This window comes from Dermacentor albipictus, chromosome 4, assembly GCF_038994185.2.
Source record: "Dermacentor albipictus isolate Rhodes 1998 colony chromosome 4, USDA_Dalb.pri_finalv2, whole genome shotgun sequence".
Classification (NCBI taxonomy): Eukaryota; Metazoa; Arthropoda; class Arachnida; order Ixodida; family Ixodidae; genus Dermacentor; species Dermacentor albipictus.
This window is the reverse complement of record NC_091824.1, coordinates 20,078,961-20,096,148: the sequence shown is the minus strand read 5'-3', so window position 1 is coordinate 20,096,148 and position 17,188 is coordinate 20,078,961. Positions and strand designations below refer to the sequence as shown.

The 17,188-nt window shown below is 41.1% G+C and overlaps 1 protein-coding gene across 4 annotated transcripts in view; it reads right to left on the bottom strand.

The window, feature by feature from the left end:
* The window catches only part of LOC135915120 (ankyrin repeat and SAM domain-containing protein 3-like), a 96,042-nt gene that overhangs the window by 51,990 nt on the left and 26,864 nt on the right, over positions 1–17,188 (bottom strand). For all 4 annotated transcript variants that reach the window (XM_070536849.1, XM_065448112.2, XM_065448111.2 and 1 more), the window contains exon 2: positions 12,716–12,911. In XM_070536849.1, coding sequence (XP_070392950.1) covers positions 12,716–12,911 — 196 coding nt within the window. The remainder of the gene's footprint in view (positions 1–12,715; positions 12,912–17,188) is intronic.

Sequence of the window (17,188 nt, the reverse complement as noted above, 5' to 3'; positions counted from 1 at the left end):
GCTTTTCATTTTTTGCTATTGCTTGTGTGCGGTGATGTTGAGCTGAAAATCCCAGCCCCGATACTGCCCTTCTAAAGGAACTTTTAACAGGCAAAAAGGAAATCAAAGAAAAGTTATCATCCACAGAAAACTTCCAGGCTGAACAACAGGCTGCTATGCCTGACTTAAGAAGCCGCTTGGGTAACCTTGAAGCAAAGAGAAATAAGATTGACGAGCTACAGAGAGCAATTTTAGACAGCCAAATAACAGTGGAGCAGAATCGGCCATATTGACGCTCTGATGGCTAAAGCTGACGACACTGAAAACAGGAGCCAGCGTGATAATCTGGTCTTCTATGGCATTGAAGATAATGGTGAGCATGAGAGGGCAGTCAAATCTGAAAGCACAGTGTCAGAACTGTGCCGGTCTTATTTAGGAATACAGCAAGTTAGCATTGAAAGGGCGTAGTGAGTAGGCAGGTTTAGTTCAGAGAAAAACGGCCACTAATAGCTAAATTTGCTAGTTATAAAGACACACAGAGTATTTTAGTTATGGAAAATAAGTTTAAACATACATGTATTAGCGTCTTGGAGGATTTTTCGAAGACTGTGCGAAAGGAAAGGAAGATGTTATGGGATTACACCAAAGTGCACCGTGAAGAGGGTGATAAAGTAAGCCTTCGTTATGATTCTTTGTTTCTCAACAACATGAAGTACACTTACGATGAGACAATTGGTTCAGTAATACAATCAGGGTGACAGCGAAGCAAAGGTACAAAGCTCGAAGTATTGCTTGTCAATTTCAGAAGCACTGCAAATAAGGTTGATGATTTTGCTAACCTTCTTCATATGACTAATCCCGCTGTCGTTCTTAGAACTGAGTCATGGCTGAAGAGTGAAATTAGTGACAATGAAATCTTTCCCCTAAATTATATGGCTTATCATAGAGACAGAGATCGACATGGGGGCAGTGTGTTTATATTAAACAGGAGATTTATTCTAATAAATTGGAAATGCAGCCACAAACAGCTGAATCTAACTGGGTGAAGTTACGATTGCAAAATGGAAAGACTGTGTTGGTCTGCACCCTTCTATAGGCCACTGGGAAGGCAGATTAATGTAATCAACTATTTGAAAGAAGAAATTGAGGCAGTAAAAGATGAACGTATTATACTCAGCAGAGATTTCAACCTGCCTGAAGTTGATTGAGCTCAAGAAAATATTAATTCTCGCATTAATAGTAGCTCTGGAAAAGAACTGCCAAGGCTGTGTAGCTTTTTTTCACTCCACCAACTTGTTTTGCAACCTACAAGAGGAAATAATGTGCTAAATTTACTATTTACTGATTTGCCTTCTGAGGACCAGACTACACTAGTCCTACCTGGTGTAAGTGATCATTGCACGGTCCTTCGTGAGCTGAACTTGTGCCATGTTGAATTTATCAACAGTGGGACACGGCGAATATATAGCTATGAGAAGGCGAATACCGGGATGATAACAGAATCCCTTGATCATTACCACGATGTCCTTGAAATGCTGCCAGAAACGTCCGATATAGAAGATGTGTGGATAAGATTCAAATGTAGATTGTTTGATTTACGTGAGCAACACATTCCCTCATGGGTGATGTCACCTAGACGCAGCAAAAGTAAGCCTTGGTTCACAGGTGATGTGCAAAGATTAGTCCGCAAGAGGCAGAATGTGCACAATAAATTTTTTTTTAAAGACAGGAGGGAATGGCAAGAGAAACATCCCAAGCACTTACAACTAAATTGAATGATGCCACGAAAAGAACAAAGGCCAGCTACTTTCAAACCCTAGACTTGAAATAAAAGATCGCCCAAAAGAGCTGTGGCAGATCTTCAAAACAAATGGAAAAGATGATCTAACGATACCTACTATTGATGACAACAGCACATTAATGTATAACAATCACCAGAAAGCTGAATGCTTTATCTCGTTTTTTACATCGTTATCTTCTACTCATGCAGATGTTTGCAGTTTGTGGGACCAATTTAAACGCATATGCTTCTACTGCATTGAAAACTTTATACTGTTTGAACGTAAGAAAGTGCATAAACATGCACCATGGATGACGAGAAGCATCATTCACCTCAAGCGTAAAACAAAAAGATTAAAGAAAAAGCATGCTGATCCCAAACTTATATTTGACACTCTAAATAACCTTGCACATGCGGCGCTTACCTCGAAAGAATACTACCTCAAACGTCACTCCCAAACTTGATAAAAAATGATCAAAATAAGTTTTGGAACTATATCAGCAAAAAAAAGAAACCCATATCACAGGTTTTTGTCGATGGTTCATTGGTATCTGATCAGACCGCCGTTGCTCAACACTTCAATGACTATTTCCAGAGTGTATTTTCTGCCCCTAGTGATTCTCTGCCCACCAGAAACATGAACCATACTGTAAATGTAAACTTCATTTCTTATCCTAGCGTCGTTGCGATGTTGCTTGACTCTAAGACAAACTTCTTGTGGTCCCGACAATATACCCAACATATTTCTTCATTGCATTACCAAATCTGTTGCTAAATACTTAGTTAGTTTTCATGTCTCTCTGTTATCAGCGGAATTGCCAGGTGAGTGGAAGTCAGCCCGAGTGGTGCCTATATTCAAGAAAGGCGACCGTCTATTACTACAAAATTATCCCCCAATCTCCTTAGCATCTTCATGTTGTAAACTTATCGAACACATAATAGCTCACAAATTACACGAATTCTTAGAAGAAAACTCTGTTTTATCAAATCATCAACATGGATTTCAAAAAGGATTTTCTACTACAACACAATTGGTTACTATAGTTCACACCTTTGCAGCTTGTCTAGATACGCACAGTCAAATTGATGCAATATTCCTAGATTACAGCAAAGCATTCTATACAGTTCCACACGATAAACTAATTACTAAGAGCTTCGGATGATTGGCATACCAGAATTATTCATTGCCTGGATTTCAGCCTATCTGAACCGCAACCAATATGTTCAGGTGGGGGAACAACTCTCTGGCTGCCTTCCAGTAACTTCCGGCATTCCGCAGGGGAGTGTACTTGGCCCTATACTTTTTTTGCTGTATATTAATGCTGTTGTCAATGTGGTTAACACCCCCGTTCAAATTCGTCTATTTTCTGATGATTGTGTTTTGTTTAAAGAAGTTAACTGCATTACTGACCACTGTGACCTTAACTCTACCTTAGGCAATGTGTTGAAATGGTGTGAGAAATGGGGAATGCTTCTTAAGGCGACTAAGTGTGTCTATCTCCCCATAACCTACCGAAAATTCCCCTTAGACTACACTAACAATTTGGCTGCAGAACCTTTACTGAAAGTAACCGGCTATAAATATTTAGGCTTAACATTAACGAGTGACTTATCATGGAACTTGCACATCAATACCATCAGCTCTGCCGCTTTCCGGAAACTATGCCTTCTGCACCACAAACTCAAGACTTCTCCGCCTAGTGGTAAACTACTCTCTTACTTTTCCTTAATTAGGCCAAAACGTGAGTATGCTTCCATAGTTTGGAACCCTCACACAAAAATTAACATTAAGAACCTAGAAAGAATTCAAACAAAAGCAGTACGATTTATCTACAGTAAATTTAAAGCTACTGACTCCCCCACTGCATTACTAACCGATAACAGCAGTGAACTATTACAAGTTAGAAGAAAGAAAAGTCGGCTAGAGTTCCTTTCAAAATGAAATAATCATGGGACCCTCACACAAAAATTAACATTAAGAACCTAGAAAGAATTTAAATAAAAGCAGTACAATTTATCTACAGTAAATTTAAAGCTACTGAGTCCCCCACTGCATTACTAACCGATAACAGCATTGAACTATTACATGTTCGAAGATAGAAAAGTCGGCTAGAGTTCCTTTCAAAATGAAATAATCATGGGCTAGCCATGGACACCACAAAATATGTATCCCTCTTGATAAGCAGACCCACTGGACACCACTACCCTCATTCTCGAACAACAATTTTCGGAAGGAATGACACGTTTCGGTACTCTTTTGTTTTCCACAAACATTAGCTGACTGGAATAAAGTAACTGAAGCATATCTGCAGTGCCCGTTACCTGTATAAACATTTGTGTAAATAATGTTGTTATTTTGAGTTTATTATTATGATTGTATTAAAATCAAGTTAAGCATTTTTTTAATCGACTACCTTATGACGAAAGAAGTGGTGTGAAAAACGTGTTACACACTTGTTTCATCTTGTTCTTCTGTGTATGTGATCTTTTGTGTTTTGCTCACCCTGCTTGGACTTCTTGTCCCCAGTATTGTATAAATAAATAAATAAATAAATAAATAAATAAAGTGTGCAAAGTGCTGGAACATGTTCTTTTCTCTAACATAATCAAACATTTAAATGAAAATCTCCTGCTGACCAATTGCCCGCATGGTTTCTGCAGTCAATTTTCCTGTGTCACGCAGCTCGCAGAATTAACTCATGACCTGGCAAGTTCATTGGATAAAGGCGGCACAATCGACTGTATATGTCTTGATTTAAGAAGGCTTTTGATGTTGTGCGGCATGATGTTTTTATTTATTTATTTATTCAAAAGAACCTTACAGGCCCTATGGAAGGGCATAAAGTAAGGGGGGCACATTAAACAGTTAAAGGTATAAAAAGTACAAATTTCCAATAGGAACAGTGCTATCAAAAGATTAACATGTTACACAATATTGAAGGCAATAGGAATACAAAGCAATATATGAAGGCACACGAACACTTGTTACTGTTAACAGAGCAAAGGAATACCGTTTATGAAAATGATATACAACATGGCAAAAAATGCACGATAACTTACACTAGATTGGTCACTCGTGAACGGTATTAGATGGGAAAAGCATGAGTAACTGAGAGTGGAACGTGTCGAGATTAGATATGGAGGCTATATTATCAGGGAGGTCATTCCAGAGACGGATGGCACATGGTAGTGCCGATGAATTAAATGCATTTGTTTTACCGTATATGCGCCATATGAAAAGTTGTCATGGTATGGTATTGACACTACAGTAACTAATTGGGTAAAAAATTATCTGCAGCTTAGACGATTGAGGGTTGTTGTAAAAGGAGAGAAATCGGATGAGGCTGACGTGACTTCAGGAGTACCACGGGGATCAGTGGTTGGCCCACTGCTCTTTCTTATTCATGTGAACGACATTGCTGATAATATTAAATCTTCTTTTTGCATGTTTACAGATGATTGCATATTGTATAGGATTATCAATAATTTAAATGATTGTGCAATACTGCAAGGTGACATTGACAGGATCACACAGTGGTGTTCAACGTGGCATATGAACTTTAACATAAAGAAAATGGTGCTAAAATGTATAACTAAAAAGAAAAAGAAACAATGTTAGTCTCACTATAATATGAATGTTATACAACTGTTCACTGTGTCAGAATTTAAATATTTGGGAGTGTATTTCACCACTGATTTGTCTTGGATACATCACATTGATCCCATCCCTGCCAAAGCATCTCGGGTTCTAGGTTTTATGAAAAGAAATGCAAAACAATTTCCAATCAAAGTGAAGGCTCCACTTTCCAGTGCCTGATCAACACTTGAATATGCCAGCACAGTTTGGGATCCTTGGGCACAAGCACACATAGACAAACTGGAAAGAGTACAGAGTAAGGCTATACGACTTGTATTTAAAAATTACACACGAAATTTTAGTGTGACAGTGGCCAAAAAGAAAATTGGGTGAGACCTGCTATAAAAACTACGATCAATTCATAGATTAAAACTGTTCCATGATATTTTTCGTTCAGGAACAGGTATCAATAACACGAACTACTATGTGTCTATGAGCGTTGATCACGAACTCAAAGTGAAAGAAACTTTATGTAAAACTAAAATGTTTAGTAAGTCCTTTTTCGCCAATATAACTCGAGACTGGAATCAGTTACCAAGTGATATTGTGAAAATAACTTCAAATGATATGTTTGTACAGTTGCTTCATGATGTAACGTAATAGACATGAACATGGTAGTGGCATTTTATCCTATGCTGCTTGTATTATGTATCTTTTTCTTTTATGTAATCCCCCCCCCCTCCTACTGTAACGCCTACCGAAGGCGCTGTGGGTACTTTCGTAAATCAATAAATAAAAAGTTCCCTTGTCGAAACAATGACTTTGACTGAGGCTTCCCTTGTTTGACCATTCCAGCGAGTCATACCCCACAAGACCCTGGACTTCAACACATACTACCGCAGTGAATGTACTAATTTCTCAAGGCGGCATAAATCTGAGGCAGGTTAGTTGGTCAACACTTCTTAATAAAGATGCACAGCTGCAAAAAAAGTACTACAAAGGAGCAACACATGATGATGAGATGAGGTGCCGGTCTTGTGTGTCCTTCGGTGTCTAATGTTTCCTTGCTGTGCTTTGTTTTCAATCATAGAACAGCTTAAAGAGATGCTAAATTAGCTTTGACTGATTAAGTAATTTTTCAAATTGCAATTTTCTTTATTTTTGCGACACTGGGGCGATTAGAAGAAAAAGTTTAACAATGGTTAAGCTTCCATTTTCTTATTTTGCAACAAAACCGCAGCAGCAATGCATCAGTGAAACATCAAGAACTTCAGTATTTCTTTAACTTTCTTTTTTTCTGCCACATTTGGGCCATCGTGGCTCAGTGGAAGTCCTTGATGCTTGCTAAGTTCAGTTGGTGAATGTATTAGAATACAATGAGTCCATCTTTACCGATAAACACCTAACGAGGCACGAGCGGACAGTGTCAAAATCTATGATGTGACGGCGAGCTGGTAAAGAAACTTCAAGATTGTGTCAACAACCTGTCTTTCAGTTTACTGCAGAAGCAGTTTGGTCTACTGCAGCCTTCCATTCCACAAAAATTACGCCGTCGCCTGACCTGAAAGCCCCAAGCCTGCATGCCTGCTTCAGGCCAAATGGGCAGTTATTTCAGACCCAGACGCCTTTTTATTTCAGATGCCCTTGGGGGAAATGAATGGTGTTGTATACTTTTACGACTCTTTGCAGTCTAAACCAGCATTAATGAAATCCCGAGGCAACGAAATATTTTTGGATCCCCAGCTAACGGCCACACGAGTCACACTTCATATCTCGTGACGAAACTTTTTTATAGCAATCTCTAACGAAACTTTCTGGAATGACAGTCTGCAAATAATCTACTTACATAACACTGTATCCAAAAACTGCTCAAATGCATTCGTTCTGCCCTTAAATTGCATAAACTACCACCACGGCGCACTTGGATGGCCGCCACCATTTACAGTTTAGAATAACACAACAAAATGCACTTACACAGAGAAAGACATCAATGCATTAAAAAAATGTTCACATATTATATCTGTCCACAACACTTTAGCAGGAACGCTGCAGCGAATTTCTCACTCAATGACAAACACGAAAATTTATCATTGAGGAGGCAACTATATCACCCAATAAATTCATTAGCAAAATTGAACATTCCTTACCAATTGCACAAAAATTACAACATATGCTATGAACAAACATAATACAATAAGATAAAAACTAAAAAGTCAGAAAGTGGTCGCTTCACTGTTTTGTGGTGAAATGTATCTTCTTCTTCTTCTTCTTCTTCTTCTTCTTCTTCTTCTTCTTCTTCTTCTTCTTCTTCTTCTTCTTCTTTCTTTCTTTCTTTCTTTCTTTCTTTCTTTCTTTCTTTCTTCTTTTTCTTCTTCTTCTTCTTCTTCTTTTTTTTTCATATTGCAAGTATTACCAGAGTCCTTCCATCTTATCTGGTCAGGAAACTCCCCCGTCACGCTATGGGAGAGGTTCATAAGCTGCTCAAAGCTGCCGTGAGGCGGCGCCACTGTGCCTCAGAGGGCATTATTCGCCTACCGAAACGCTTGCGTGATGCGAGATGAGCCAATTGATATAGTGCATTCTGTGCATATGCTGCGCTATTCAAGTTCTGAACTGTTCAGCTGAAGTGGCGGGGTGGACGATGCCGAACACGTGTGCATGCCAGGATGCCGTTCCGGCTACAAGGAAACAACCAAAAAGGTGTTTTGTTTACAGAGTGACAAGGAGCAGCGCGAGAAATGGAAGCGGGCCACACAGTGGCAGGAAAGTGGTGGTTTTATGTGAATGCAAATATAACCGTTTCTGCGTGAAACACTTCCAACGCCTCGGACATCATCACTGCCTACAATTTCGACATACACTGCGATGCCATGCCCCTGGAGTGTGAAAAGCCTACGTTGAAGCCTAACGTCGTCACAAGGATTTTTGAAGGCCTTCCAGCGTATCCCACGAAATCCAAACCTCGGTCTCACTCCTCGACAGTTTGACCCCCATGCAAACGACTATGTGAGTCGTCAGGCATGATTGAAGAGCGCCGATTTTATCTTTTAAAAATTATCTGAGTATGAAAAAACTGTGGTATTGGTGCTGTGGCAACTTGTGTTCCTTCAAGAGTTGATTTGCCATGTGTTATGAAATGCTTATGCTTTACACATTCTTGTGTATAGAAACAATCGATTATGCATCCTGCATTTAGTGCCATTCGTTTGCTGGTGTTTCCTGCGCTTCAAAGCATATCTCCCATGTTTTGATGTTCGTTCTCTCTTCATGTTTCTTATATCAGTGCCATGCTTTTAACAAACTTCTTGCATTGTGAAGAGTCGAGCATTCATGACCGGACACCTCTTCGTGTTGTATGTCACTTGTTTTACCTAATAAATAAATCGTCGTGCTTGTATGATGTTCTTGCACCAACACATTTCATTTCTTTTTTTGATTGAATTATAAAACATTTTTCATTTTCTGACCATGACAAAAATATCTGGACCGGTGGTTAGAATATTTTAACCTCTTGCAAATAGTTGCCCATTAAGAACCAAAGTACCTAGTCTCGTTTCTGCATCGAAACCGCAACCAAACGTGAACAAGTGCTGGGCTTACTGACGCTTCTAAATGACTGCTTGCTAAGACAATTGCCTAATTACAATGCACTTTCAACTGTACAGGTCCTAACACTTCACATTGGTATTAATCCTATACTAATAGCCGGACCGAAGACATTTAGTTGGATGTTTGTCCTACATTTATCCTACTTAAATATCATTCAGAAAGGGCATCGCTTTGCCAAGAAATTTGAAGCGCACAGAGCAGTTCAGTTTCCTTTTCTTTGTCATTAAACGAGGTCATTATTGCGGAAGCAGCCCTTGCAATAATGATTTCATTGCTTTGATCTCCTGATAAGATACTGCTCACGGTTTAATAGAAAGTGAACAGCTGTGCTCGGCAAACAACCCTGTGCTATGTGCAATTGAGAGTTCGCACTTACTTATGGGTGAGTAGGGGTGCAACAACCCAGATGTTTGCCTCTGTTTACAAATGGCACCACTGGCACTTTGTTGCGAATGCATGTTTTTTTTTTCTTTTTTTCTTTTTTTCAGGCAAATATTAAAAAGAGGAACCTATCGAAGCGTTCAGACGAACGGTACTGAGAAATAAATCTGGACTGAGACCATCTCAGCCATGGCGGCCGCATTTCGATGGGGGCAAAATGTAAAAACACCCGTTTATTTAGATTTAAGTGCACGTTAAAGGACCCCAGGTGGCCAAAATTAATTTGATTCCCCCACTACGGCATGCCTCATAATCGAATTGTTATTTTGTCACGTAAAATCGCTGAATTTTTTTTTTCTTTTTCTTGGCAGAAAGCTGCAGCAAACTGGATGTTCTGAGCAGCTACTTCTTTTTCCCAGGCACTCATTTTATGGCAGAAGACGCACTCAGGCAGTTATTGATGCATGTGGAATGTTAAAAGTAGTTATGCAAAATTAGAGTGGCGGTTGCAGAAGTTTAGAAAGCTAGAGTACTGAGGCTGTCCCACACACAATAACGGCGGTAGCGGCGTTAGCATGCCCTCTCATGCACAGTTACACCTCCAGCGGCGGGCACTGGCTCTACATGAAACTGAGGTGGCAGTTTCATGACCAGAAAAAACATTGAAGGACTCTGGTATTACATTCCAGGGATTGTAGTTATGTAATTATTGCAGAAGTGTCGTACCTTTCATATTTATAGATTTTATGTGTATCTAGCACTACTACAGTGTTCCAAGGTAGCCAGGAATTGAAGAAATTTTGAACATACCGCAGCATCCGAAGTCTAGAGCAAATCGGGTGAAAAGACAGAGACATGCTAACGTTTGGTGTACATTAAAGTTGGGAGAAAAAAACACCGTAGCCAATAGTTGTGAAGGTTTGTTTATATGCCTGTGTTTAGTCGTCTTCAAAACCTTCAAAAGAGCAGTCACTACCACTGCTGAACAAAATTTCTATGATCTTATCACGCACATGGTCAGACTGTTGCATCCTGATGTCCTTGCTGCTCCGGGACAAAACACGACGTGACCAAGTTTTGCAAGCTTGGAAATTGTTCAGCATTGCTTGCTTATCTTCTGTGGTATCTAACTGCAACTGGTATCTTTGCTGCAATGGTGACCAAGGTCACCATTGCAGCAAAGGGTTATGAACCGCAGATGACTGCCCTTCCCAGTCAGCATTGTTCCTGATCTCTAATTGACCCCACTGTTGCTGTGGTCATCATTGATGGTGGTGGCAGTGGGCTATCTTTCGGTGTTATGGAAAAAATAGCAAATCATGCCAAAAACAGCAGTAGGTTATCTTTCGGGGGTGAAGCTTCTTTCAGGTTATTATGGTTTGTCAAAAAGAAAAAAGAAAAGCAATTAATTTAGTTGTTCCTGCAGCGGTCACCAGTTTCCGCTACTGTGATCACCCAGTTTTGCTCATAAATCTAATAGCTCTTAACTTTTCACATCTTTCCTTGTTTTTGCTTACCAATCCTCCCCTCATAATAGAAGTGGCTTTTTTGGTGTTATATCAAGGTAATTTACTGATGCAGTGCAAATTATTCGTCTCTTTTTGTGTCTCTTTAAAGCATTGCAAGCACAACAGCTCAACAAGGCAAAACAGTACAGATGACACGACGAATGAAACAGATAAGACAATGTGCTGTTGTCTTGTCTGTTTTATCCCTCCCATCATCTGTGCTGTTGCAAAAACATAAACCAACTAGCCCAGCTCAGAACCCTTGTGCACAACATCAAAACAGGCAGTGCACTGTCTTGCTTGTTTCACTTGTTGCATCATGTGTGCTGTTTCGCTATGATGAACACAGTAAACCAAGGGTACTGTTCTGGACATCATCGAATTCCATCATATTGTCGAATTCTGTAATAGCAGTACTCTGAACTAATCAGAGAGGCTGCAGCAGCCCCCTGAAGCAATCGGAGCTGACAAGATTTCATTTCATTTATTTAAGGACCCCGCGAGGGTTATTACATAAGGGGTGGGTTACAGAATTATGTAAAAAAAATATTGTAGCATGGTTTTATCATGAAAGATGATTGGCTACATTTGCTGTGAAGGTGGAAGGGCAGGTGATAAGAGAGGTGTTGTAGAAAAAGCCATCCCAGTCTCTGGCTGCTCTGGGAAAAAGAGATGCTGCGTATGTTTTAGTGCAGGCACGTGGACAACCTGTAATGCTTGACTAGGGCAATGAGAAACGTAAGCGGCAGGCATTATGTAATGCTCACGATTAAGTGTAGAACGAAATAATTTGTGGAAAAGGTAATTGGTGGAAACACAGTTGGCAGAAACACAGGGGAGATAAATCGCATTGTGCTTTTAATGCAGAAACACTGATGTTATAGAAATATGAAGAACGAATTAACCTTGCAGCACGGTACTGGACTGATTCAAGATTGTTAGTGAGACCAACTTCATGGGGGCTTCAGATGGGGGATGCATATTCTAGTTTTGATAGGACTGACGATTTATAAGCAAGAAGTTTTACATGTTTTGGTATGTGGTGCTGATGACGTTTAAGGAAACGCAACATTTTGTTAGATACTGAGATGACGTAGGTCATGTGTGTGTTCCACAACAGATTATTAGATAAGGTATTTGTAAGTACCATATCTTCCTGTATATAAGTCATGTTTTTTATTACTATTATTTTGTTGCAGTTGTTGTTTTGCTTTTTCGGTAAAACTGCCGATTTGAGGGGTGAAACTTATACAAAGGCAGGACTCATAGACGGAAAGATGCAGCAGATGCCTATTCAAGTTGTTGGTTAGCAATGTTGTAAGTGAAATAGAATGGGCTACAGCAGTGACTGAACAGCATAATTTTACATTTAGTAGAGTTCAAGGTCATTGGCCAGTCATTGCACCAATTTTGGATGCAGTCAAGGGTCTTGGTTAAGGGCAATCTGGCCTGACGAGTTAGTAATGGTACTGTAAACCACACAATTGTCAGCGAACATGCAAATATTAGAAGATACAGGAGGGAGCAGGTCATTTCAATATATTGAAAATAAGATGGGGCCAAGTATACAACCCTGAGGTACACCAGAAGATACTGAAATAGGTGTAGACCAATGGTTAGATAAAAACACTGATTGGGAATGATTATACAAAAACTCGATGATCCAAGCTAATACATTACGGTGCAAATTTAAACAGGATAAAGTTACCATTAGGCATTGGTAGGGTAGTTTGCCATGGCAAATTTAAAAAAAAAAACAGAACATCTGTCTGAAGATGGCTAATTTAACAATACGGCTGAATTTGTCTATGTCAAGAATAACACCCATACTAGACCAGCACAGAACCCTTGTGCTGAAGCTCAAAACAACCCTTGCCCCACCTGATGAAGGAGGGCAATGCACTGTTGGCGTCCATACATGGCTGCAACTATGGTGGCTGTGCGTTTATGCCTGCCACCGTGCAGATTCACACTGGCGCCCTGCTCTAGTAGCAGCTGCAGGATCACCGTCTGGCCAGAGCAAGCAGCGTACATCAGGGGTGTCCAGCCACCACGATTTTGCGCATCCGCATCCCTCCTGCACAAAGAAAAGTACCGTGATGACCTACGGACGCTGCGAGCAAAGCCCGATTCAAAATGTGTCACACAATAAACAAAAAGCCTGCCCTACACATGTAGCCATGCAAAACAGCAGCGAAATTTCCTGCAAGGCTGTCGGCACGATTAGAGCACCACCCACACCTTGAATTTTCTTGAACATTAGGCATGGATACTACTACAAGATACCCTAGGTGCACAATACCTAATTAAACCCTACACTTGCGACATCACCATCACATCACTCTTCCAGTCTTCTTCAATTTTCAGCACGCTATGATTTTCGGTACTTTGGACTGGCAACGTAGATATTTTCAAACATTACAACTTTTGCTGGGCCCTTTTGCCATTGGCATTTACCTTTCCAGGCACTTCTAGTTGTAATGATAGCCGCATCGCTGTAAAACCGTTCCAATTGTCATGTATAGTAGCTGTGAATTTCCCCCTGTCATCATCATCATCAGCAGACTGACTACGCCTACTACAGGGCAAAGACCTCTCCCATCATCATCAGCATCACCATCACCCTGGTTAAGCCCACTGCAGGGCAAAGGCCTCTGCCATACTTCTCCAACTACCCCGGTACAAATTGTGGCCATGTCGTCCCTGCAAACTTCTTAATCTCATCCGCCCACCTAACTTTCTGCCGCCCCCTGCTACGCTTCCTTTCCCTTGGAATCCAGTCCGTAACCCTTAATGACTATCGGTTATCTTCCCTCCTCATTACATGTCCTGCCAATGCCCATTTCTTTTTCTTGATTTCAACTAAGATGTCATTACCTCGCATTTGTTCCCTCACCCAATCTGCTCTTTTCTTATCCCTTAATGTTACACCCATCATCCGTCTTTCCATAGCTCATTGTGTCGTCCTCAATTTAAGTAGAACCCTTTTCGTAAGCCTCCAGGTTTCTGCCCCGTACGTCAGTACTGGTAAGACAAAGCTGTTATACACTTTTCTCTTGAGAGATAATGGCAACCTGCTGTTCATGATCTGAGAATGCCTGCCAAACGCACGCCAGCCCATACTTATTCTTCTGATTATTTCAGTCTCATGATCCGGATCAGCGGTCACTACCTGCCCGAAGTAGACATATTCCCTTACCACTTCCAGTGCCTCGCTATCTGTCGTAAACTGCTGTTCTCTTCTGAGACTGTTAAACATTACTTTAGTTTTCCGATTAGACTTTAGATATTTAGACTCACCCTTCTGCTTTGCCTCTCCAGGTCAGTGAGCATGCCTTGCAATTGGTCCCCTGAGTTACTAAGCAAGGCAATATCACTAGCGAATCGCAAGTTACTAAGGTATTCTCCATTAACTGTCATCCCCAATTCTTCCCATTCCAGGTCTCTGAATACCTCATGTAAACACGCTGTGAACAGCATTGGAGAGATCGTATCTCCCTGCCTGACGCCTTTCTTTATTGGGATTTCGTTGCTTTCTTTATGGAGAACCATGGTGGCTGTGGAGCCGCCATAGATATCTTTCAGTATTTTTACATACGGCGCGTCTACACCCCGATTCCGTAATGCCTCCACGACTGCTGAGGTTTCGACTGAATCAAACGCTTTCTCGTAATCAATGAAAGCTATATATAAGGGTTGGTTATATCCCATACATTTCTCTACTGATAGTGTGAATATGGCCTATTGTTGAGTAGCCTTTACGAAATCTGCCTGGTCCTTTGGTTGACAGAAGTCTAAGGTGTTCCTGATTCTATTTGCGATTACCTTAGTAAATACTTTGTAGGCAACGGACAGTAAGCCGATCGGTCTATAAATATTCAAGTCTTCAGTGTCCCCTTTCTTATGGATTAGGATTATGTTAGCATTGTTCCAAGATTCCGGTACGCTCGAGGTCACGAGGCATTGCGTATACAGGGTGGCCAGTTTCTCTAGAACAATCTGCCCACCATCCTTCAACAAATCTGCATTACCTGATCCTCCCCAGCTGCCTTCCCCCTTTGCATAGCTCCCAAAGTTTTCTTTACTTCTTCCGGCGTTACCTGTGGGATTTTGAATTCCTCTGGATTATTTTCTCTTCCATAATCGTCGTGGGTGCCACTGGTACTGTATAAATCTCTATAGAACTCCTCAGCCAATTGAACTATCTTATCCATATTAGTAATGATATTGCCAGCTTCGTCTCTTAACGCATACATCTGATTCTTGCCAATTCCTAGCTTCTTCTTCACTGCTTTTAGGCTTCCTCCATTCCTGAGAGCATGTTCAATTCTATCCATATTATAGTTCCTTATGTCAGCTGTCTTATGCTTGTTGATTAACTTCGACAGTTCTGCCAGTTCTACTCTAGCTGTAGGGTTAGAGGATTTCATACATTGGCTTTTCTTGATCAGATCTTTCATCTCCTGCGATAGCTTGCCAGTATCCTGTCTAACAAAGGTACCACCGACTTCTATTGCACACTATTTAATGATGCCCTTAAGATTGTGGTTCATGGCTTCAACACTAAGGGCCTCTTCCTGAGTTACAGCCAAATACCTGTTCTGTAGCTTCATCCGGAATTCCTGTTTTCCCTCTTACCACTAACTCACTGATCGGCTTCTTATGTACCAGTTTCTTCCGTTCCCTCCTGAAGTCTAGGCTAATTCAAGATCTCACCATTCTATGGTCACTACAACGCACATTGCCGAGCACGCTCACATCTTTTATGATGCCAGGGTTAGTGCAGAGTATGAGGTCTATTTCATTTATAGTCTCACCATTCGGGTTCCTCCACATCCACTTTCCATTATCCTGCTTGCGGAAGAAGGTATTCATTATACGCAAATTATTCCGTTCCGCAAACTCTACTAATAACTCGCCCCTGCTATTCCTATAACCCATGCTATATCCCCCACCGACTTGTCTCCAGCCTGCTTCTTGCCTACCCTGGAATTGAAGTCGACCATCAGTATAGTGTATTTTGTTTTGACTTTACCCATTGCCGATTCCACATCTTCACAAAAGCTTTCGACTTGCTGGTCATCATGTCTGGATGTAGGCGCATAGACCTGTACGACCTTCAATTTGTACCTCTTAAGTTTCACAACAAGACCTGCCACCCTCTCGTTAATCCTATAGAATGCCGTGGTCAGCTGCTTTGCAGCTGATGGGGACAGAGGGCCGGGGGTTTGATTGTTGTATTCATATAGGAGGTTGTGGCCAAGTACTGCACCAAGGTGGCCAGTACTGCTCTGGTGAGGGAGTGTGGTAACGGTTCTGGTCACCGGGATCAGGCCTAAATCCAGGCCTTTTTATGCGATTTCATGAACACAGATTTTTTTTTTTTTTTCTCCTGTGGAAAATTGTGCGACACCGGGATTTGAACCACGCTCCTCTTGCAAGCGAGGCGGATGCCCTACCTCTATGCCATCACTGCGTCACCTGTCATAATCCCACTTAAATCTCCTACCATCCTCGACTGCATTTTCCTTACCTTTGGCAACCCATCCTGCTCTAGTTGTTTTATATCTGTCACATGACCTGCTTAAGAACATTCCTTTATCTTAAATAGAATATAAATAAATATCTGCCACACCCTTTTGCTCTCCAGCTTTTCATTTTTTAAAGGTCAACTGCAACGAATTTGTTTGGCTAAATTGGTTATAGACGAGCAGTATATCCTTGCAAAGCAACCTTGGTATACTAGCAGGGCTGGTATTTGTATAACTTTTAAATTACAGACTGGAGAAAAGTTTCGGAGATGAAGAAAAATTGATTCTGGTACAGGGGCTCAAACCCTGCATCACTGCACTTATGTAGGTGCAGTCCCTTGACCAACTTGTTTAACCGGCTAACCAGCAGGCTTTCAGATTGTAGGAGGATGCCATATTTCCCTTTCAGTTCTACAGCACATCAAGGTGACAGACTTGAGTGCCTGCCTGTAGATACGTTGCAGCTTGCATAGTGTTCATGATACAAGGCGAATTTTGTGGAAAAGCGGAGAGGTTGGTGCTGTCTTCTGCAGCCCTGGAAGGAGCCGTAGCTTGATCTAGACGCATGTCCTCTCTCTTTCCCACCCCCTTCCATACCTATAAGGCAGCAAACTGGACAAATGCCTAGCTAACCTCTCTGGCTTTCCTTCCTGCCCTCTCTCTCCTTCAGAAAACTTCCTCCACACTTTTGCAGAACTTACCTGCTTATACGCTGTTTATGTGCTTCTGGCTGCCATTTAATTCATTCTCATCCTACCATAGCAGTACAGCACTGATCAGATCAACTGAAATGCATGGACCTTGAGGACCAGCAACACATCGT